General features: G+C 44.6%; 1 protein-coding gene and 1 pseudogene across 5 annotated transcripts in view; both read right to left on the reverse strand.

Annotated features, from left to right (window-relative positions):
* Positions 1–258: 258 nt before the first annotated feature.
* Positions 259–21,259, reverse strand: LOC102527202 (E3 ubiquitin-protein ligase MIB1-like; annotated as a pseudogene).
* The window catches only part of LOC116278878 (coiled-coil domain-containing protein 144A-like), a 93,730-nt gene continuing 83,716 nt past the window's right edge, over positions 12,292–22,305 (reverse strand). Inside the window, exons 39-41 of one of the 5 annotated variants that reach the window (XM_072945856.1) lie at positions 21,132–21,360; positions 13,713–13,758; positions 12,292–12,547 (exon numbers count right to left, since the gene is read on the reverse strand). In XM_072945856.1, coding sequence (XP_072801957.1) covers positions 21,265–21,360 — 96 coding nt within the window. In that variant the 3' untranslated portion in view covers positions 12,292–12,547; positions 13,713–13,758; positions 21,132–21,264. Of the gene's footprint in view, positions 12,548–13,712; positions 13,759–17,506; positions 18,694–20,287; positions 20,494–21,076; positions 21,361–22,305 lie in introns of those variants that run through there. The other 4 variants (XM_072945853.1, XM_072945854.1, XM_072945852.1 and 1 more) reach the window with 4 other exon arrangements.

A 22,305-nucleotide genomic window follows, 5' to 3' on the forward strand; every position in this document is an offset into this window, starting at 1 on the left:
GTAAATTACCTATGAATTACATGGATTTGATGTTTTAAATTAAAAGGAAAAAAACAGAAACAAAAACAAAAAAACACGGCTCCAAACACTGTTTTGTGGAGTTTTTTGTTGCTGTGGTCCTGGTACATTTATAGTCAAATTACACTCTAGTAAAGGAAATATGATATTAAAAATTAATCGTTAGGACCTCCAACTAGCTCGAAAGCTCACTAAGATCTCATGACTGAATACTTTAGCTAACAAAACACACTGAGTTTCTTAGTTAATACAAAAAATCCTTCGTTCAATAGCCTTTTGACAGATAGGGCATTCACTCATTCGATCCCCACAGAGCTGGCACGTTCCATGGCCACAGAGGAAAATCATATTCTTCAGATGATCCAAACATACAGAGCACATTGTCTACTCTTTTATGTCCTGTAACTGCTGCTGTAGCTTCTGCACGTCTGCGTTGACGTTGGTGTAATCCTTATCCTTCTGTAACTCGGGGATATTCCCACTTGAGATGTCATCAGTGGCATCCTCTGAACTTTTCCCTCCGCAGCACATGATGAAGGGCACTCTTCGCTCAACCACCTCCTGACACTGTACACACTTCTTCCTCAGGCTGGCACAGTTCTCACGAGCACACATGTGTCCACACGGCTGAAAAAGAACAGCTACTTTCTTGTTGGAGCACACACATTCTTCAATCTTTGTCCTGGACTGAACTTGTTCTTGACTTATGGAGAACATAAAGAATAGGCAGCAATATGTCCACATGGGCCAAAAAGAGTATCTCTCCTCACATCTGAGCACACATACACTCCTCTAAGGTTTCAGAATCATTACTGACCATAGAAGGACTTCGGGAGCCCACCTGACCACTAACATTTTTTTTATAACACTTTGCCAGTGCTTTGCACAGACTCAGATCAGGACAGAGATCCAGTGGAGACTGACCCTTCTTATTTCGAATCCTAAGGTCAGCACCAATGGCAGCCAAGAAACAGGCAATTGATGCTGCACTCTTCTTCTTGGCCCCCTGGGTAACAAGTCCCATTATTAATGTGTTTTTGGGCGGCTCCCAGGCAGCATCGACCTTCCCCACATCTTGCATATCCTGAAGCCCACGTAGCTGAGACAAAGTGTGATGCCTCAGGGCTTCATGCAAAGAAGTATCCCCATCCTCATCCTGAACATCTAACTTGGCATCTGCATGGACCAAAAGCCTCACAATCTGGGTGTGCTGTTGCTCAACAGCAAGAGGGAGGGCAGTCTGCTGGCTCACGTTCTGAACACCCAGGTTTGCGTTACCCTGATGTACCAACAGTTCTGCCACTTCTATGTGATTATTAAGGGCAGCCAGATGCAGGGCAGTATAACCATCATCTTTCTTCTCATCCACAATCCATGGACTTGGTAATTTCTATAGTAAAACACACATAGCACTGGGATTTCCTCTTGGGGCAGCATGGTGCAAAGCATTAAATCCATCATTATTTGTAATGGTAACATCTGCTCCAGCTTTCAGAAGAGCTGCAAGATATCATCATTTTTCTTACTGATTGCATCATGCAGAGGGGTATCACCTTCGGAATCCTGAAGCCTGGGATGACAGCCAAAGTCCAGCAGAGTCTTCACCACCTGCAGGTGAACTTTACTGACAGCAGAATGAAGTGATGCCTGTTGGCACTTGTTTTGAGCATTCAGATCAGCGCTGCCTCAGGGCAGTACTTTTGTGAAAGCGCCTTAGTCTCCAAAAGCTACATGGTGAATGGCTCTATCTCCATCTTTATCCTCTGCTTTTACATCCACATTTTGCTTCAAAAGTAACTTTGAAATATCAACATGTCCATTCTGACTAGCAGCTTGCATATCTGTGTGACCAGCACACTGTCCATTTACATCCACATCTGGTCTTTTTGTCAAACCTTCCACTTTAGCAACATCTCTACGGGCAGTACCCTTAACTAATTCTTCACTGAGGTCACCAGATTCTTGGGTTTCAAGTAATTTCTTCAAGAGTTCAGAGAGTCTTTCACCAGACGCATTGCTACTGGCTGCTGCTGCACGTGCCACCTTGGAAACTGCAGCTGGATTATATGTCTGAGATGTTGCACCAGCTTCCACCTTTAAATCGCTGTCTGAAAAAATCTGTTGTACTTGGCCAGCTTCACCTCAAGTTGGGAGCATAGCTTCAGCCCATTCTCTGTGTCCTCTTTGCAGAAGTTTAATTCTCTCCAGGTCATAACAAACTTGTACCAGGTCACCAACTTGAAACTGCAAGGTGCCTCCTTCTGCACCCTGAGCAGCATCCCCACTTTGGACAATGTTCACTTCAGTGAGAACAGCGGGCTTGAAGGTCCACCTGTTGCCACTTGGATACTGCACAACAATGTCATGGTCTTCATCAATGCCACAGACAGTTGCATTTGTAGTTAAAGTCTCAAACGTGCATCAGTCCACCCTCCATAACCGTGCTGCAAAGACTGTACAATTTCTAGGCCAAAATCTCTATCGACCAGGTCACCAACCTGCAATCCACCAGGATTCCTGTGCCACGCTGCTCACCTAGCACAAGGCAGTGATCTCTCTAGAAAGAACCTCCTCTGGCATCCAGGACACACTTCAGATCAGACACGCCTTCAAAGCCAACTCTGTAAAGTTTCTTAGCACCATCATCCCAAGAATGCAGGCCATGCTGTGCGGGTTCATGCGCTCCAGTCATGGATTTCTGTTACCTTTCCCCCCGTCCCTTCCCTCCATCCTGATCTTCCCACTGCCAGTCCACTTCTCGCACAATTCTGGCACCTGCAAAGATCCCTCTGCCTGTAATCTTCCTAGATTTCCTATGAGACTCCAAATACCTGCTCTCAGACTCAGATATTCCTTATAATAAAAAAATACAACTAAGAGAAAAAGCATCATTGTTCAAAATATAGTAAGATACTATTATAGCATACGAATTAACAAATAACAGAAATATAAAAAGGCCTCTCAAATCAGAATTCCCAGAATTTGAGCTCATAGGCTGTGGCAGCAGGAAGCAGCAAAAATGGCTGGATGGCCCGTCTGGAGGGGCACTGCTGGTAGGCAGGTTCTTTACCACCAGTAGGACCCCTGTCTGTGTGGCACTGTCCCTGTGATGCCACCCATTGGCCGGGCCACTTGCACTCAGTCACCTTCCAAATGCCCTCCTGCCCTGCTGGCGCAGGCTGGCCAGTCACCCGTCTCCACTTTGCGGTGGACAGTAAATATGTCCTGGAGACCACAGCACATGGGTGGTGACATTCCTCTACCTTTCTGTAGATGCATAGCCTCCCACAGACACCGCCCTCGTTCCTGTTTGCAAGCTGTGCCTCACCATCCGATGCTCTCCTTCCTGAGCATGACCCCCCAACACACACTCCTAGTGCAGGAGGCCCGGGAACAGCTCGTGTGTGTGCTGACTCCGAGTGCACCTGTCACATGTATTCTGCGCACAGGATTCAGGCACAGGTGACCAGGAGCTTGGGGGGTCAGCCTCCCTCTGGGGGGTCCTGGTGGAGCCGGGGATGGCTGCTGACCGCTGCATTAGGTGTCTGTTAGGTGACAACAGGACCCTCACCTGTTGGGGACAGAAAGCCTCCTCTCCCTCTTCTTGGTCTTAGCTTTGCTGTCACCTTGGGGGAGCTCCTCAAGGGAAACTCTTGGCAGTCATATGCTTTGACTCTCTGATTTCTGTTTAATAGCCTGCTTTATTATGGTTTCAGGTTAGGTGGAGAGTAGGAGGTGCAGGAACTCATGCTCATCTTCTGCTCTGAGGTGAAGGCACCAGTCGGGGGAGCCCTCCCCTGTTTGTGGGCCCCAGACTCGGGAAGGGCGCCGTGTGCTTGACCATCTGTGGATGCACGGTGGGGCTTTGGGAGTTCTGTCACCCCTGTGATGCTGAAGTAAATTTTCCTCCACATTGGGTTCTCCTGGAGAGTGGATGGGCCGTGTGTGGTGTCTGGTGTCATCACCTCTCTAAAGCAGCTGGTGACCCAGCAGCACGTTCAGGGCCACTGCTCAGAACTTTGTCTGGGGCTCTGGGGACACTGGTGCCATCCCTTCCTCCTGCCTCCTGCCCTGTTTGCACAGGAAGTGCCTTCTTTCTACCTGTGCAGGGACGGCTGTCAGGCCATCAGTGCTGGAAAGCATAGGCCACGTTCAAGTTTGCCTTGGTTTGCGCGTGTCCACATTGAAATTAGTCAAAAGGAAGTAAATTGAAGATTCAGTTCCTCAGCCACATTCCAAGGACTTGATCACCACAGGTGGCCGGTGGCTACCTCGGTGGACAGCAAAGAACATTTCCACCAGCCCCGAGACTCCATTTACACTAAGTGACAAATATGTGCCTTGTTTTCAGCACTGATTTCTTTATCCATCTTTTGCTGTGAGATAAACTACCTAATGTGACCTTCTCTCTTTGTTCTGATCTTTAGAAGTATGTGACCTGATGCACGCAGCCCCTTTCCAGAACATCTTGCCAAGAGTCCACATGAAAGGTGAACCAGTGTCCTCTGACCAGGGTGGGGAGGCACATCTGTGCGGCCAGAGGATTCAAGGTGTTTTGTTTTGAGTTTAGTGCCTGTTCATTGGGATAATGGGTAATTTAATATTGTTAACTGAGTATTGAATCACTGAAGCATTTAGGGCTGAAATGATTTCTTGGATGTGTGTCAGAAAAGCTTGGGTAGGGGGAGACGGTACAGCTCAGTGGTAGAGCATGTGCCTCGCCTACACAAGGTCCTGGCTTCAATCCCCAGTATCTCCATTAAAATAAATAAGCCTCATTTCCCCCACCCCCCCAAAAAAACCCCAGAATTGCATAGAAGCAGGGATGTTGAGTATCTGTCCAACAAGAGTGGCAGGAGCTCATGATCCTTGCAGCAGACAGGCCCAGAGGGTTCACTGTCCTATGCTCAGCTTTTGATTACTTTGGATTTTTCAATACATTGTTGGTTGGATTTGCATTTCACTAATTATTAGCGAAGTTGAGCATTTTTCATGTGCAGTTTAAAAAATAGTGACAATAACATGTACTGGTGACGTAATAGAAAAGAACAAATCTGACTCCACGTTAGATCTGTTCCTTTTCCTTTAAGCCTGTGCCCTGTTTTCCAGCTTAGCCTTGCCAGCTCTGCACCTTTTGGGAAACGATGTTGCCTTTAGCCTGAAATAGACAGGAGAGCCTGTTCTCCGCGCTCTGGCCTTTTAAGCTGTCAGCACTTCTGCACTCCTGTAACAACAAGCTGCAGACTAGAAAGTAACATTTGTTTTGTTGGAGGTATTGCAGGAGCACCATGACCTGGCGCACGTGGACAGCTGCAGGAACAAAGAATTCCTACAGCAAGAAGTTTACAACAACTAACACGCACCCCATCCTTTTTTTTTTTTTTTTTGGTATAGAATGAGCCTGTATTCTGACTGGGGAAGGATGGTTCTCCAAGGCATTAGTCGGCCATCCTCTCAGTCGCTGGCTTTCCAAATAAAGTTGCCATTCTTTGCCCCAACACCTCATCTTTTGATTTATTGGCCTGTCGTGCAGTGAGCAGAGTTTGGACTCGGTAACAGTTTCGCACATACCGCAAAGCAATCAGTTATACATATAAATACTTATATATTTCTTCTCTTCAGATTTTTCTCCATTATATGTCATTATAAGAAATTGAATATCATTCTTTGTGCTCTACAGTAGGACCTTGTTGTTTATTGTATATAGAGTCATGTGTATCTGTTAACCCCAAACTCCTAATTTATCCCTCCCCCGCCCTGTGCCCTTTGGGAACCATAGTTCATTTTCTGCGTGCAGTAAGCATTTTTAGAAGCAGATTCCGGTGAGTTATAGACAATGTACATTTAAAATTCTGGTAGATATTGCCAAATGGCTTTTCAAAAAAGACCGTGCAACTTCACACACCCAACCAACAACATTTGGGGGGAGTGCCTTGCCGACTCGGTACATTATCAACCATTTTTCTTTTTTGACAATCTGAGAGGACAGATTCTCACTGTTGCTTTAATTTGCTTTCCTTTTGTTAGGATTGAGGCTGGGTATCTCTCTGCCTCCCCCTCCCAGAACACACAGACATCCTTGTTCCTTGGAAAATACACACACGGAAAAAGCAAATTTCTACTGTATAACACAGGGAACTATATTCAACATCTGGTAGTAACCTATAATGAAAAAGAATATGAAAAGGAATATATGTATGTACATGTATGAATGAAACATTAGGCTGTGCACCAGAAATTGACACATTATAACTGACTGTACTTCAATTAAATTTTTTTAATTAAAAAAAGAAAATACACATACAGAAACGTGCACAAAACTTTATTTTACGTGTGTGTGCGTGTGTGCGTGTGCGCGCGTGCATGCACACACATTACTGAATAGATACCAAGAAAACACTTGGGCAACCATCACTCAGGTCAAGAAACAGAACACGGAATGTGACCAGCTCCCCAAAGCACACCCTGCCCCCAAGCTCCTCTCTGATCATAAGCCCCTCCCTCCCGCAGAGGTAACCACTATCTTGTGGTCACACCCAAATAATACAGTCTATTTTGGCCTATATTTGAATTCTCTGTGGATGGAATCACGTTACACACGTCCTTTTGCCCCGTGTTGTGTTTGTGAGATTCATGCCCTGTTGTATGGTGATCGGGTGTCATTTCACACGATTAAAAATCATTTCAAATTCTCTCTATACTGGGGGCTGGGGGTCTTCTGTCTCCCTTCAGTGTCTCATGGGTGTTGTAAAATCTCCCCACATTTCTAGGGAGAAAGATTAAGAAGGTGGGAAGGGGGCTGGGAATTGGGAAGAAGCTGAGGCTCGGAGAAGCCACACAGCCAGCAGGTGCCAGCCCAGATTCACATCCACGACTGTCTGATACCAGAGTCCAGGCTCACTGCCCCATCCCAAAGAGATGAAGCAGCTCCACACAGACCAAGGGCGTCCAGGGTGATCTGCGCTCTGTACAGGGCACACCCCAGACAGCGAGGGCTGTAGGGATGAAGAAGAGAGTTCAGGGAAGGCTTCCTGGAGGGGGCAGCAGTTGACCTTTGCTCTGACCCTTCTTCCTCCCCAAGGCCCCTGCGCCCCTAGCCCAGGGTGGGGGGCTCCAGATGCTCTCACCTCTGGGCAGTGTCTTCTCGGAAATGACTTGTCTGCCTGGCCCCAGATGGGACCTGAGACAGGCTAGAAGGTGGAGGCCATGGGCCTGTGCTGGGCCCCTGGGAACCCTGTCGTGACTCACCCTCTGCCCTCCCCTTGCAGACACAGCCCTGGACTGCGACCTGTGCCGTGAAGTCAGGCAGGACAGGGGCTTTGTGGACAAGGCAGGGGATCTCTGGCTGGGTCCGGAAAGGGGGATGGGGTTTGGAGCTGCTCCAGGCTGGGTTGAGAGGGAAGAGGTCCCTCAGGTGTATCCCTGCCTCCCAGCTGATGCCGAGGTCTGGGCGGGGGGGAGGGGCCAAAGAGGAACCAGGCATGCCTGGGGGCCTTTCACTGGGAGAAAGACCATCGCCAAGAACTTTCAGTCACACAGGTGCCCAAACCTTCCTTTGAAGGGAAAAGTCCTTCTGGATTGTCAGTCTAGATTGGGGGTCAGCAAACATTTTATGCAAGAGCAAGCTAGTAAATATTTGAGGCTTTGGAGCCATACTGTCTCCGCTGCAGTTACTTGGTTCTGCCACTGTAGGATGAGAGAGCTGCAGGCAACACGGAAACAAAGGGATGTGACAGTGTTCCAATACAACTCCACTTAGAAAAAGGCAGTGGCTGAGCCAAATGTGGCCCTTGGGCAGTAGTATGTCATGCCCCTTACCTAGGTGAAAAGGGAAACGTACCAAGGATGAAACTACGAGCTTTGGGCTGGACTGTGGTGGCACTTGGAGCATTGGGAGCTCAGGGAAGAAGGGTCAGGATGGGTTTTGTGAGCAAGGACTCACTTGAAGTCCACTTGAGCTGGGCTCCAGGGCGATGCCAGAAGGACGACATTCCAGGTGCGGGGACAGCAAGGAACAAGGCCTGGAGGGAGGACTGGATCTTGCAGTCAGGGAGTTGCCTAGGGAAAGAGGAAGTTGCCTGGAGACGTAACACGGACATCCATGAAAGCCAGCCATGTAGTTGGACTTGACGGTGTGGGCACTAGGGAGCCACTTCCACTTCTTGAGCAGGAGCAGACCTATCCTCAGAGGGTGGGGTGAAGGTGAACAGATGGGGTTCAGAGGCTGGCCAGGGGGACACTGAGGAGGGGTGCTGGTTGGTCTGGGACCCCACCACCAGCTCTGCTTTGTCATTGGCAGCAGAAGTGGGTCTGGGGGCTTGGTGGGTGTGCAGCCATCCTGCTGGTGATCTGTCACAGGGACAATCTGAACTGTGATGACCGGGATAACTGAGCAGCACGTGCACTGCCTGCAAGGTGAAGGGGGCGATGGGGCAGCTTGTGTTCCTGGATTTTCAGCATCACTGCTCAGCTACCCTGCAGGGATTCTGACCCACATGGGTGGCTCTGAAGGCAGAACTCATGGCCAGAGTTTCAGCTCCTGATACTCTGTGATGTTCCTTCAAACCTGCCTCAGACTGGCAGCTGGCCCTCCCCAACATCCCCAGTGCCACCGGGCACACACACCAGGGCAGAGCTCTGGACATGAGCTGACTCCCCTTTCTCCCCCTCTAGGAGAGTAGAGAATGCTGACATGACTTGAGCGCCTACTGTGAGCCGGGCCCTTTCCTAGAAGTCCCTGACCATTCAAGCTGGAGGGCAGCATCTCCTCACTTCAGAGGTGAGGCTGCTGAGGCCCCTGGAGGTAATCCGCCAGTCTGCAGCAGATCCAAGCTTTCCTATTCCAGCACCAAATCCAGCCTCCTCCCCGAGTGCTCTACGTTCCTTGGCCCTAAGTATCACAGGGACTGAGGAGGGTGGTCGGGGGGTGTCCTCAGTTCCTTCCCCCCACTTTTGGCCAAGATCCAAGCAATTGCCTGCGACGAACATCATTGCTGGGGCTTGGCACATGGGGTCTAATAACCACAGGATTTAGGGGCTCCCAGGACTGAGGGGCGTGCGGCCCCTACAAGATCCTGAACCTTCTGGCTGAGATGAGGACATCAGAGCCAGAGAGCTGAGGGACCCACAGCAGGAGGGAATGTCCGTGTGGAGAGCCGGGGGACAAAGGGGCTTTGCTGCAACTGCCTGGAATTGCTTTCTCATCACCCGCATCTTCAGCCTCACCTCCAGCACGTACTGGGTGCCTGCTGTGGGCCAGGCACCATGACAGGCATGTCACGTGGTTCTTTCATTCTCATAGCCTGAAATTAACCCTTTGGAAACGTCATCATCCCCACTCTATAGCAAAGGAAACTGAGGCCCAGTGAGAACAGCAACTGAATTCCAGGGACGTGCCCACCTGGTGGGTTCTGAATCCCAGCGCAGGCTGCCTGACTCCTGAGCTCTGCACTGACTCCCTCTGCTAACAGGAGCTGGGGGTCCGTGGGCAGCTCCTGTGGGATCAGTCTTCTATGTGGATTGTTTCAGAGCTCCATGCCCATCCTCTGAGGTGGGGACCTGTGTGGTCCCCATTTTGCAGGTGAGGAAACTGAGGCAGATCAGAAAGGTGAAGGGACTTGGCCAAGGTCACAGAATCTAAATTTCCTGGGCGCAAGTTAAGGCTTATCTGAATCCCACCGTGAAAAGAGAATCCCTGAAGCCTGCCCCATCCGAACCCCTCATCTCATGGCTGGCGAAATGGAGCCCCAAAGGGGAGCAGAGGCTCACCCAGACCCCACAGTGGTCGTCGGCAGCAACGGGACGCAGGTCTCCATGGAGTCCCTCACAGATAGTTTCCATTTTACAGATGGGGCAATTGAGGCGTGGGAAAATAAATGGCACAGAGAAGGCTAAAGGAAGAGTCAGGGTGGTAAACCCAACTTTAGCGCACAGAGCTTCCCGAGACCCCCCCTCCCCTCCCTGCCAGATCCCCCAAGACCTGTTTGGGGGCAGGGCTCTCGGCTTCAGCCGGCTTGACCCTGGGCCCGTCTCTCTACAAGTTCAGATTTTCTGCCATTCCAGCCCTGAGCCCCTGCCCCTGGCCTCTGCTGTGCTCTGCCTCACCTGTGTTGTTAAGTTGGGGGGTCTCGGCCAAGGGCGGTGTGAAATTGGTGCTGTATGCCTTAAACTTGTAATACACTGCTGCATGTCAACTCTCTCTCAATAAAACTGGAAGAAATAATTTGCGACTTGGGAGACACAGATTTGGGTAAAACTGAGTGTTTCAAGGACGGGAGTCAGGGGCTTATGAAGACAAAAAGCCAAGAGGCTGTCAAAAGCTGCCTGATGAGAATTGTGACTGACACTGACGTGAGCCACTCAGGAAAAGTGTGTCCTTAAGGAATCACAGCTTATTTCAGGGCGGGGCTTAGTAAGTAGCTGAAGTTTCTGGCAGGTGTTCCGGATGACTTCATTAGGGCAATAAATGCTCACGGGGCCGGATTCTCTGCAGGCTGAGAGGTGCGTACGTCACACCTCCTTCGTGAGCCCTCTCGAGCAATGCAGACTCCAGTTTTGTTCTTCTTTCACAAAGGCGGTCTTCTGCTGCCGGGAGCAGTGACCCCAGCTCAGCCTGGAGGACATCCAGGTGAGCTTCAGCTCACTGGCTAGTGCTGGAGAAAGAGCGGCGTTTGCCATCAATCTCTTCCCTGCAGGCGCAGCAGCTCCCACGCCAGCTGTGAAAGAGCACAGCTACCCGTGCTCAGGCTTGTGCTGGGGTGGGGGCGGGGAGCGGCCCTCCACCCTTCTAGGCTCATCTGGCTGGTCTAAGAATTAACCTGACATGAGGTAGACCAACAGGAGAAAAATAAAGATTGAGTAACACGTATACTTCCTGTGCGTACCCATGGGAGACAGCCAGGGTAAACTGAGTGAACTCACCAAGAAGGCTGAAGCCCTCACCTTCAACATCCTCTTCAGCTAAAGACTAAAGAGGAAGCTGCAGGCAGCAGTCAGCTACAGAGGTCAGTTACACGGAGTGCCCGGAGGAATGAGAAGTTCAGTTAGACAAGGGCCGTAAAGGTGTCACTTTGGTTTAGACGTGGGAGTCGTCAGTGACTCGCTGCGTGGGAATGGTGGAAGGGAAGACACACCAGAGTGGGTGGGGACAAACTGCTGGCGGGGAAGCAGGCAAATCCTTCAGGAAGTTTGTCGTCAGAAGGAAGACTGCCTGGTTCATGTGAGAGGGAAGAAACAGAGGGAGGTGTTTACAGAGAGGGAAATTTGAAATCATCACTGCGAAGGAAGAAGATGGAAATTAACTAAATAAAAGTAGCAGGATCGCTGGGCGGTGTGTGACTTTCTTCAGCAGCACTTAGATGCCTGGGGGGATGTGAGGGGAAGAGTGATAATCAGTCTGTTGTGTAGTTGGGAGTTTTGCCAAGTAAGACAGAAAAAAGAATAAAGGATCTAAGTAGGAGTTATTAAAAATTCAGCTCCTGGAAATTGTTGAGAAGGAGAGTATTTCCTTTACTGTCTTACATTCAGTGATTGGGAACCTGCAAATTAAATTGACTAAAGCAGATTACTGTGAGGAAAAAATTATGTATGAATACATGCAAGAGGTTCACAAAGCAATGTGATTTGAAGGGGTGGCTAGAACCGGGGCCTTATATACAATTTAATAAGTGACAGGAAAAAGGCATTTTTCTGAAAAACAAATGACTTCTTGGTGACAGGGGAGAGAAAGGGCACTCATGGTAGAACAAGTGACACTTAGGGAGATAGATGAACGCCTTAGGAGAACGTATGGGAGAGATGGCAGGTTTGTGACAATGTCCGCTTGAGTCTGGTGCTCGGAACTTGTCTCTAATTTTAAGACTGTTTCCAAAAAGGAAATAAGTAAGATGAAAAGCCTGAGGCAGATTTCGTTTCTCCACGAGGAAACATCTGTGAAATCAGTGTTTAAGGTAACATATAGAAAGCCTGATGGCACTGTAACGATTGTTGTGATCCATCAGAACACTGAAACAGCCACAGCAGATCCAAACGCTGTCCGTCTAAATCTTTAGGTCTACAGACAGCGATTGACGCTGGAAAACTCAAAAAGCTATCAATCAACACGGCTCAGTATCAACGACAAGTTTGGTGGGTGGTTGGGTGCTGTTTAAACAGCTGGCATCCGGACTCAGTTTGAGGATGTAATACTCCAAAGTCCTGGGTTTTGTTCCCAAAATCTCCTTAAAAGTCAATGAGATGCAGAGAAACGTGGTTTAAAATACTACATCAATTTTAATCATGCACATATAATACAAGAATATTTTCCTTTAATAAACAGTGTCAGTATCTTACATAATGGGAAGTAACTAAAGTGTTAGGCAAACACCCCAGCAGGTGAATGTTTACTATTTGTCTTGCAGATCATATACTTTTTCTTCAAAATCTCCACATATTCTTCACGTGCTTTTGAAACCAGATCTGGACTTAGACTTGACTCGTCCATCGAGCCTACAAGAGAGTCTGTAGGACTTAGATACAAGTTCAGTAATAGCTGGAAAGAAAATGAAAGAATTAGATTCTTTACTTAAAATACTTCATAGGTAACTAAATGTCAGTTTATTTTTTAAGAAAAGCTGAGACTCTTCTAAGTTTTAAAGAAGAATGAAAAATACCTACATACGATTACAACACAAAACACAAGATTACTACTCTAGACTTTGCCCAGGGCTGCACGTTGAATTAACTGCTCTCGTGGCTAAGGATCAGAGCGCCTGGTTTTCTCACTTTTCATTCATTTACTCAGCAGCCACGTGCTAAGGCACTGTGACAAGCACTGGAATCACAAGATGAAGATGACAGAGTCCACCCTGAAAGATCATGTACCGTAAACTGGCAGAATAGATGAACAGGCAATTTCGGTACAGAGACATAAATGCCATGACAGGTATGAAAGAGGGCACAGTTGGAACACTCAGAAGGGACGTCCAGCTTTGTGTCAATACTGTCCCCCTTTGGTGGCTGTGATGTGTAAGCAGAGACCTGAAGGAGGAGGAGAAAGTGTGGGAGGCAGAGGCAAGAAGCAAACACGAAGAGCAGAGGCAGGAAGGGCGTCCATGGAGCTGGACGCAGTCTGACCAGTGGCTGGAGCAAAGGGGCAGAGCAGGGGAGTAAAGAGATACGGCTGAAGACTTTGGCAAGAGCCAAATCGATGTGGATGTTTTTCTTCCAAGCTAAGGAATTTGTCATTTTTCCTGAGGGCAAAAGGTTAACCACTGACAAAGTGAATGACAGGAAATTAATTGTCATCCACCAGGGGACAGCTACATGAACTGTGATTGCTTGAGTCTGGGTTTTTGGCCTCAGTCACTACCAAACTCGAGAAGCTGATAACCTCCATGCTTTGTGAGAACAGGTCCGTGTGCAGATGACAGGCCCACGGGGACAGCAGAAGAGGAAGGGCACAGCCAGAAATAGAGAGGGAACACAGACTTCGTGAGATTTTTTTTAAAGCTATGGATCATGACGAGTAAGTGAGGAATAAGTACACTTATCATTATGAATGAAATTATGCTTTCACATTTTTCATCAGATATGTGTAAGAAAATAATTTAACATACTATCTGTTATGCAAACAATAGAAAGAGGTGCCATTTACTGTTTACAGTGTATTTCGGACATCCGTGTCTAGATTTAATTCAGAAATGCTGGCAACATACCTTCTTTTAATTCTCTATCTGTATTATTCTCCAACTTCTTCCGCATCTGAAATAAGTCAAATATTATTTTTAATGCTTAAGTTAAACAAGAGACACTATCATAGGAATGACAGCTAGCTTATGAAATGTGGCCTTTAAGTAAGCACTTTTAGAGACTTGACCTAACTTGGGGATTGCTTAAATAGAAAAAATAATCACAGGAATAAAATAAATTCCTACTTACTTTGATTTTAGATAATAGAGAACATAACGTATGTAAGGCTATTTAGATTCCCCTGATGGAAAGCACAGTAAACACTGCCCTGTCGGATACACATAATCTCAAGAGGGCGATGCCCGATCTTACTAGCACAAAGAGTTTAAACAATTCAAGTCATGTTCTACACTGAATGAATGCATTACTTTGCAGTTCTCAGAAAAACTGCCCTTTATAAGAGTTTAGTTTTTTTTAACGTTAATGGATTTTTCCTTAAAATGAGCTTTCCATTCCTGCACTTTAAGAAAACTGAAATTTTAAGGTCTGTTCTTGCTAATGTTTTTAGCACAGAATCGTAGATGCATAAAATGAAGAAAAGGGTTCTGTTATAATAATGTCAAGTGAAAATTCTACTGGCAAACAAGTTTAGCAAATGTATTTTGCTCTCTGTATATAACTAAAGTATTTATATCAGAAAATCTACTTGAAGAAAAGAAAAGGAGAGACTAGTGCCAGTTTCAAAAGTTGGTTTCTGATTCACAACTTCCTTGTGTCAGAAATACATAAAACAATTCGTAATTCTTTAACTGTAACTTTGGTTCCGTTCTAGAAATTAGGGCCAACTTTTTGAAACTTGACTTAATTAGTTACGTATTTAATTACGAAATGTGTGGGGACATTTCAAACGACAAGTGTCCCCACCTAGAGTGTTTTCTTTAAAAATTCTTATAAAAGTCACCCGCTCACTAAACAGGCTCTAAACTAGTACACCAGACATAATAAACACTGTGGTGAGTAACAATGACACGAGAGCCGAGGCCTTTGTAAATGTTAGGTGCAAAGACAAACTTTGGGGCTACCATTTGCCAGTATTTTCAGAGCCTGTTTTCCGTCACACTGTCTGACAAGAGCATTCTAGAGAGGCCTTCTGCCATCAACAACGTGACAACAGTGCCAGGTGGGTCCCGTGAAGTGAAAAACGCCGAACAGATGAAGGGAGAAGACTTTGCTGAAATAAATTCATATAACCGTTAGTAAACACTATGCAAAATGTAGATCGCACTTTCACATGAGCTGAATGTACGAGTACTATCTTTTCCTCTGCAAAGCTATGTTCCTACATAGGTACTTCTGGGACCTTTATGTTTATTTCTAGGTGAGGACCCCCATGTCCAGATGGTGGAAGTGGTCTGAAGTCCAACATTAATAAGGAGAAGGCACCTGCAGCTTTACTTAAACTTTTCCATTTAACAAAAGCACAGAAAGGTGAGAAAACTATACACCGGAAGACAATGTATCAGCAAGCTTTAACTCTAATGACTTTTAATTAGGAGGATTCTCTCATAACTGGCAGTTTGCAGACTACGTCCCATAGAAATGGACGGTCCCACTGGGGACACTGCAGGATTGAGGTCAAAACCGAGGTCACAGGCTGGAAGATAATGCTGCCCTCTCTTTCTGGGATCAATTTGATAGCAACACACTTGCCACACACATATATACATACACGTTCATTTCCAAAGTGAATATATTTTCAGATTATTGATACTTCTCAGTTAAAATTTGGTACATTCTTATTTTAAATCTTATAAAAATAAGCACAATTCCAGAAATGTAATAGAATCAAGTCATTTAACCGCTTTGATTCATCATCCTGTTGTAAACAGGTTAACGTATGAAGGAAATGACACGTGTCAGTTTGTAACTATTAAATACATGTGTTTTGCTGCAGAGAAAAGAAATGAGAAAGAATTTGTTGATCAAGGAGCTAAAGAATTAAGTACAGAGAAAAAAGTGAATGAAAGAAAAAGAACTGGAAGAAGTCGAGTGATTGGCTTTCAAAAGATAACACGCTTCCTCATCTGTCCATTCAGACAAAATGACATGAGGGCAGGAGGGAGTCCACAGCGAAGAGAGCTGATACCAGAAACAAGGTTACTGAACTCTGCCTCTGCCTTATGAGAAGTGAGCTTAACTACTGCCATAGTTTGATTAGAATTAAAATTCAGAGTGGATGTGCCCTGCGCCTTGGAAGCCTACTTTTAAAAGAAACGTGGCCAGGTTCTGCTGAGACGCAGTGCTGTGTCATGTAAAAGGTTAAAGTCTTAGGAATGTTAATCGTTTTAGCTCTGGTGCACTGGTATAATCCCATTTAGAAAAAGGGCCGCTAAACCGAATGGACATTTGAGAAATGTAAAAGTTACTTAAATAAATCATTAGAAAATGTTTGAAAGGGTCAGTAATACACCAAAAGTCCAAAATCAATGAGTATAAAATTTAGTCTTCCTATTTAAAATAGATTTGAAGGACATTTATTAACTATTGTGGCCATGCTTCATGTTAGGCGCACCAACACTTAAAAACTCTTGAACATAAAAAAAATCTTTAAAACAGAGAAATTTTGTCTGTTATAATATTGTCTGGAATCCATTTTTAAGTTTTCAGTTCTCAGAAAAAAATTCTATGTGCAAGAAAATCAAACGGTGATGTATTTATCTGCTCAGGCTAATTTTAACTTTTTGTATTTTATAGTAATATAATTAAACAACACAATTGAGTAAAACTGTAAAATTGCTTCTGACATGTAGGACAAAACATCCCAGAAATCAACTAGGATGTGAAATCTGAGGGTAAAAATTAACAAAACAGATACGGGGGTCCATCCGTTACCGCTACAACGATGTCACGTGACAAGGCTGTTCTTCATGCAGCAGTAAGAGAGGCAATAAACCCAAGTGTTATGAACTGGAAAAAAACTTGCTTCGACAACCAGCACGACTGAAATCACAGACTTAGAGCAATACTTCCGTCAAGTTAGAAAAAAACTGCCGAGTAAGCTGGAACTTCACAGTAGGAACAGTCCAAAATGTTAAAACCTTGCACATAAAGGAGAACGTTAAATTCGATCCCAATGCCATTTTTAACATTTTGCTTTCTAGAGCCATAGCTGAAAGGCTGTTGTTTTGTTAAGCCCCATGCAAAAACCCATCCCTTCCTGTCATTTTAAACAGTATGTTCACACCTCTCATAGCATTACTTCATGTTTTCCCAGCAGAAATAATTACAGCCCTAGCAATTCCACAAGGCACCTTCTTTCTCTAAGTCTAAGAAATCTCTAAGCAGTAACTGTACAGTAACTCCTGTGAGGCGCCCGGCAGCGCTGAGGGAGACGTGTCTCTGCGCCCGGACAGAGCGGGGCTCGTTAACCTCCCTGCTAAACCTAGCATGATTCGGCACCATGGCCCCACAAAAGAACTACGTGTACCTCGGAACTACAACACCGAGTTTAAAATAAACAATTTTCCAGTGTATCTAGAAGTACTGAAAAATAAGACACTTCTTTCCCCCAAAAACATTAAAGGAGAAAACTGTCCTCAGGAGCTTTCTCTTGCATTGCTTTTGCACTCACACTCTTCCACCGTCATCCTGTAAAGTGACCCACTGTCGATTTTTTGGTGATAACTCAGGAAAACGTTTCGAGTTTGCATCATGCTTAGCCACTGACAGAAGTGTTAGCCATGCATTTTTTTTTTTAACACCACGCACTCCGGTTTCATGACTCTGAAGCACTTAGACTCAATTTACCCACAACACTGTCTACGAAACCTGAGCTTTTTTCTTCTTTGATTTATTATGACATGAAGCGAAGTGAGAAGAAACAGGTTGAGACCTCACTTAACAAGGGCCAGTGCTACCCTTCTCTGCATCAAGAAGATCATGAAAACACCATCAAACCATAAATCAACGCACACCGCTTTAAATGGCTATTTAAAAAACGATACACAAGGAAAACTGGGTGTAATTTAAAGACTCCCTATCGTTACCACCTCGGTATTCCTGCAGGTGAGGGTAAGACAGAGACATAAGTGAACTTCATTTTAAAAATTTATGTATTTGCTTTACTTGACTACATATTTAGAAATGTTCTACAATTGCTCAGTAAGACATTTTATAACAATTAAAGTAACAATGCTATCAGTAAATTAGCAGTTAAAGATGTACTCTTACAGAAGAAAATGATAAAAATTTTAAACTTCAAAACAGAACTTAATGTTTTTAGTGTTACAAGTTTACTGAATTCATAAAAAGAATTTATCTTGGATTCCTTTAAATGAAAACCATCTGCATGTTGTTAAGTAGCTCAATGCCAATGATTTACTTATGCTTAGGGGTAGAAAAACTGGGGTGCAGCAAAACTTGAAAATTACTATGAACCAATGCCAAACCGAAATCAATCAGAAACCAAGCCAAACATTGGAAAGTGGATCTCTAGTTATTTGGCACTAATACTTAACTTCTAAAACAGAATTTAAAATGGAGCTTTTTAAGGAATTTAAAATTTGTCAGTTGAGCTGCATTTATTGAATAAAGTTAATGACAGGCTTCTCTTGAAAGTTACAAGTCCAGGGACTTTAAAAAATTATAAAATTTCTGTCTTCTTTCTTTAATAGCACAATTAATAATGGCTTTTACTTAGTATGCATAAGTCAAATAAACAACTCAGAATTTCATCAACTTAACAACAAGAATTGTATCAGAAATCTGAAACCCAAGGGAAAAAAGATAATATAACTAAGCCTGAACAGAGCGCTCATGCTAGTTGAAGGGTCTGAAAAATTCCTGAAGCTCCTCCTTCGAGTAGGACGACTCCTGGGCTCCATGCTAGTACTAGCAGCAGAAGGCGGTCCGTCAACAGGCCGTACGGGAACAGAGCCGAGGAGGGAGCGCTGGTGCTGCTGCTCCAGCTGAAGCTCAGTGCTCACCGCTACCAGCCTCTCATAAGCCCTGCGAGGATCGCAAAGCACACGTTTCATTCATTTCACTTTCCTCCTAAGTGGTGTGTATTTCTAAAGTTGCTATAATAGTAAAAAGATTGTCCCATTAAACTGTGTTTTAACACTAAAAATATGTCAGCGAAGACCTACTGTAAACAGTTCCAGTTTAAAACTGTCCTAAAGAAGGACGTATGTGCCTGGGGGGGCCTTAGCTAACAAGCACTTCAAAGTGGGAAGAGTCAGAGATGGAGACGCCCCCACAGAGGATCCCCGCTGCCTTCTGCACCGGCTGCGTCTAGACATACTCACCCTCAGTAAACCAGTTTAGAAATAAAAAATAAACCATCCCTCAGAGCCATTTTCAAGCATTTGCTTTCACCCCCTCCCCTTATATACACATTTCACGCATTACCTGGGAGAAATTAAGCATGCAGCACTGAGGAACAGTTTAGAGCCACCACCTCTGTGGGGCACCAGGCGGCAGAGTCGATGATGGGAAAGAACTACGACAGCGCTAGGGGCAATTTCAAGTGTCCCCCCATTTCCCAAAGCTCACTTGGTGACTTCACTTCTACCAGAGGCCTACATCAGCAGCTGTTTCCCATAACCAAAAAAATCTCAAGCGGATTTTCACTTTTATGAAAAAAAAAAAGCAAAAAGCCAGAATAGCGCTGGGTGTTTGTTTTAGCCCGAGCCATCAGAGGGGCAAGGAGCACCCCGAGCAGCGAGAGCGGCCCCACCGAGCTCCTTCCCCAGAACCACACTCAGTATCCCGGCATCACGCCGCCACGGCTTTGGACTGTGTCTGTGAGCGCCTGGGCTTCATGCATGTTTATTTTATGCATCCACCAGCAAGATGTGTCCTAAGGTAACTGCCCCTTTGCTTCACACCGACAACTTTCACAGGAACGCTCTACTTTCAGATAGCGGGGAGACCTGTAGCTTGTAACACTGCTACTCAGGCACCGGAGGTGGGACCCGCCCTTTCAGTCTTCCACACACCCCCTCGGGCAGGCCACCATATTCTTCTTAGCCACTTTGTGAACCACTATACTGCCCTTCACCCCGATGTTAATTTCTGTTTCCCAAGCATGCCTTTACGTAGCGGAGACAAACTTAGAAGGGTACAGTACTTCGTCTCAGGGTGCCCACGAGCGGTGATACCAAATATCACAATCAAGAAAGTAAATTCACCAAACACCAGCATGGGGCCCCTTGGGTTTAAGTCGTACTCTTCCAAAACACAGTTAATTTTAAACTCAGTAACATTTCTATATATGACAATTCCAGCTAAATTTTTGTGAGAATATGGCTGTCTAAATTACAGAGTTTGCAAAACCCCTAGCTTAAAGACTAGATCAGGTTAAATATATGCAAATATAAAAAATAAAGTCATGTAAAAGCAACAAAAGGCAGGGAGATGCAAACTGCTCTGGACTGACATTTTAAAGGAGAGTTCATTTACTAACATCATGTCCCAAAATCACACTATCTAGTTAGCTCTCACTTGCTACTCACCTCAAGAACCTGGCTCAATAAAAATCATGCCTTAGAAGCAAATTAATGACCTAAATTATTTTCTATAATTCTATGTTTTGACTTACGAGGTGAGTTGACTTGCCAATGACATTCTATTTTCTAGCTCTTCCAGGTATAGTCGTTTGTATTTTTCCCATTTTTTTTTTCATTAGAATCAAACTGAAAAGTTTTACTTTTCAGTTCAGGTTCCAGATCTTTAACTGTGTTCCATTTGACTTACTGAAGCACGTTTATACTCTCTTAACAAGTTTTCTTGTGATGCCGCTTGTACCTAAAGCAAATTAAAAGGATACAGTTCTAAAAATAATTATAACCTGAGTAATTACAGTATATTTGTTCCCCTTAGTTTTGAGCCAATGATTGAGAGAGCAATTTTAAGTGTGGGGAAAAAAAAGCTGTACATTAAAATACTTATCATCAATGTCAAGTGAATTAAATCTGAATTATGAAATTAAAGTTGAATCACTCTTATATTAGTACTCAGATAATGTGATAGTTCAAAAAATAATAGGATCAATTTAAAATTTTAAAAATTGAACAATATAACCTAAGAGTAATCCAAGAGTGTGGTACAATATTTAAATCACAATATATTCTTTTCCTCCTAGTAGTCTTGACTTACACCAATTGCTCTTAAAAATGATTCTCTAGTGAGTATTGTTCTGAAAGATCAATTTAGTAACAGTAATGATGGAAACTGTATTATTCCAAGGGAGTAACAAATGTGGCCTTCCTTCCAGAAATCTACAAAACAAACTGCTATATGGGAAGTAGAGGAAACACATAACATGTACATATCCGAACTGTAATTCTCAGCGAAGTCAGTTGGAGCACGTTACAGATCAATGCTTCACCTGTAAAAACTGGCTGAGTTCTTTCAGTGTTTCTACTACATCCTGTCTTTCTCACTTTTCAGTCTCCCGTTTGTACTGCTCCACTTGACTGCGCTCCACTGTGTTCATTTCGAGGTGACATCTGAGGTTTACTGCTTCTTCCTCCAATTTCTTCTCCTCTAGCGTTTCACATTTCTTTTGCATCTCTTTCACAGATATAACTCCTTTAGAAGAAGTTGAGTTTCTGCACTCAGAGAGAGAAGCACAGAAGATGTAGATTCCACTTTTGCTGGAAGATCAGCATTCTGCATGAAAAACATAAAATTGTTTGGTAATGAGGTTAGCAGACTGAGAAAAGCATAACTCTAGCCCAGCATCAAAGGCTGAAATAAATTCAGTTACAATAAAATGGTATAACTACCTTGTGGAATGGAGAAACTCAAATTACTCAGAAAATCAAGAAAAAAGTTCAAACCACCAAGAGTCACAAAAATATACTGTTTACTGTCATCATCTTTGTTATACATTTGTACTTGACTTTACACTCTAATGTTTCTCTAATTGTTTCATGTCTTTCCTACATAAAATGCCTATAAGGCACCTCTTAGCAGAAAGTCTCTTACCCCTTCCTCCCCCAAGCCTTAACTCCATGATGTTTAAAGTTTTAGGGAGATCACATTGAGTTACTTAGGGCTGAATTAATAAATGCCTCCCAAAACAAGACTTTGAAAAACAGATTAACTGCAATTAATACATCTTACAAATATGGATTTGGATTCCAATGCCACAAGCCTTTCTCTGAACTACAAATATTTTATGCTAGTTTGAATTGCATTCCGAGGAGCAATGAATGATTCACAGAGTTAAGGAGAAATCCATCTCCTAGTGTAGTGGTTTAGTAAGATGACCCATACACTTTTCTAAACAAACAAAAAAGCCTTCATTCTTGTCATCCTTTGTGGCTCTCCACAAAACAAGAGAACATACTCAACAAAAACAAAACTTGCTGGAATTTCAGTGACACTGACTTGGGAAGAATTGCTTTCCTTCAGATAGAAGGATTATTTGGTGAGACAAGGCAGGTGGATGCGGTGGTTGTAAAACATCTCTACAGATTCCTTGACATTTCCCCTGTGAAATTCCCTCCCCTGAAATACGTGCTGGCCTCAGTCAACTGGTTTCTAGGGGACAGAATGTGGGGGCACTGCTGTGTGATTTCTAAGGCTAAATGGCTTCTGACTTTCACTCCA

This window comes from Vicugna pacos, chromosome 21 (assembly GCF_048564905.1).
Source record: "Vicugna pacos chromosome 21, VicPac4, whole genome shotgun sequence".
In the NCBI taxonomy this organism is placed as follows: domain Eukaryota; kingdom Metazoa; phylum Chordata; class Mammalia; order Artiodactyla; family Camelidae; genus Vicugna; species Vicugna pacos.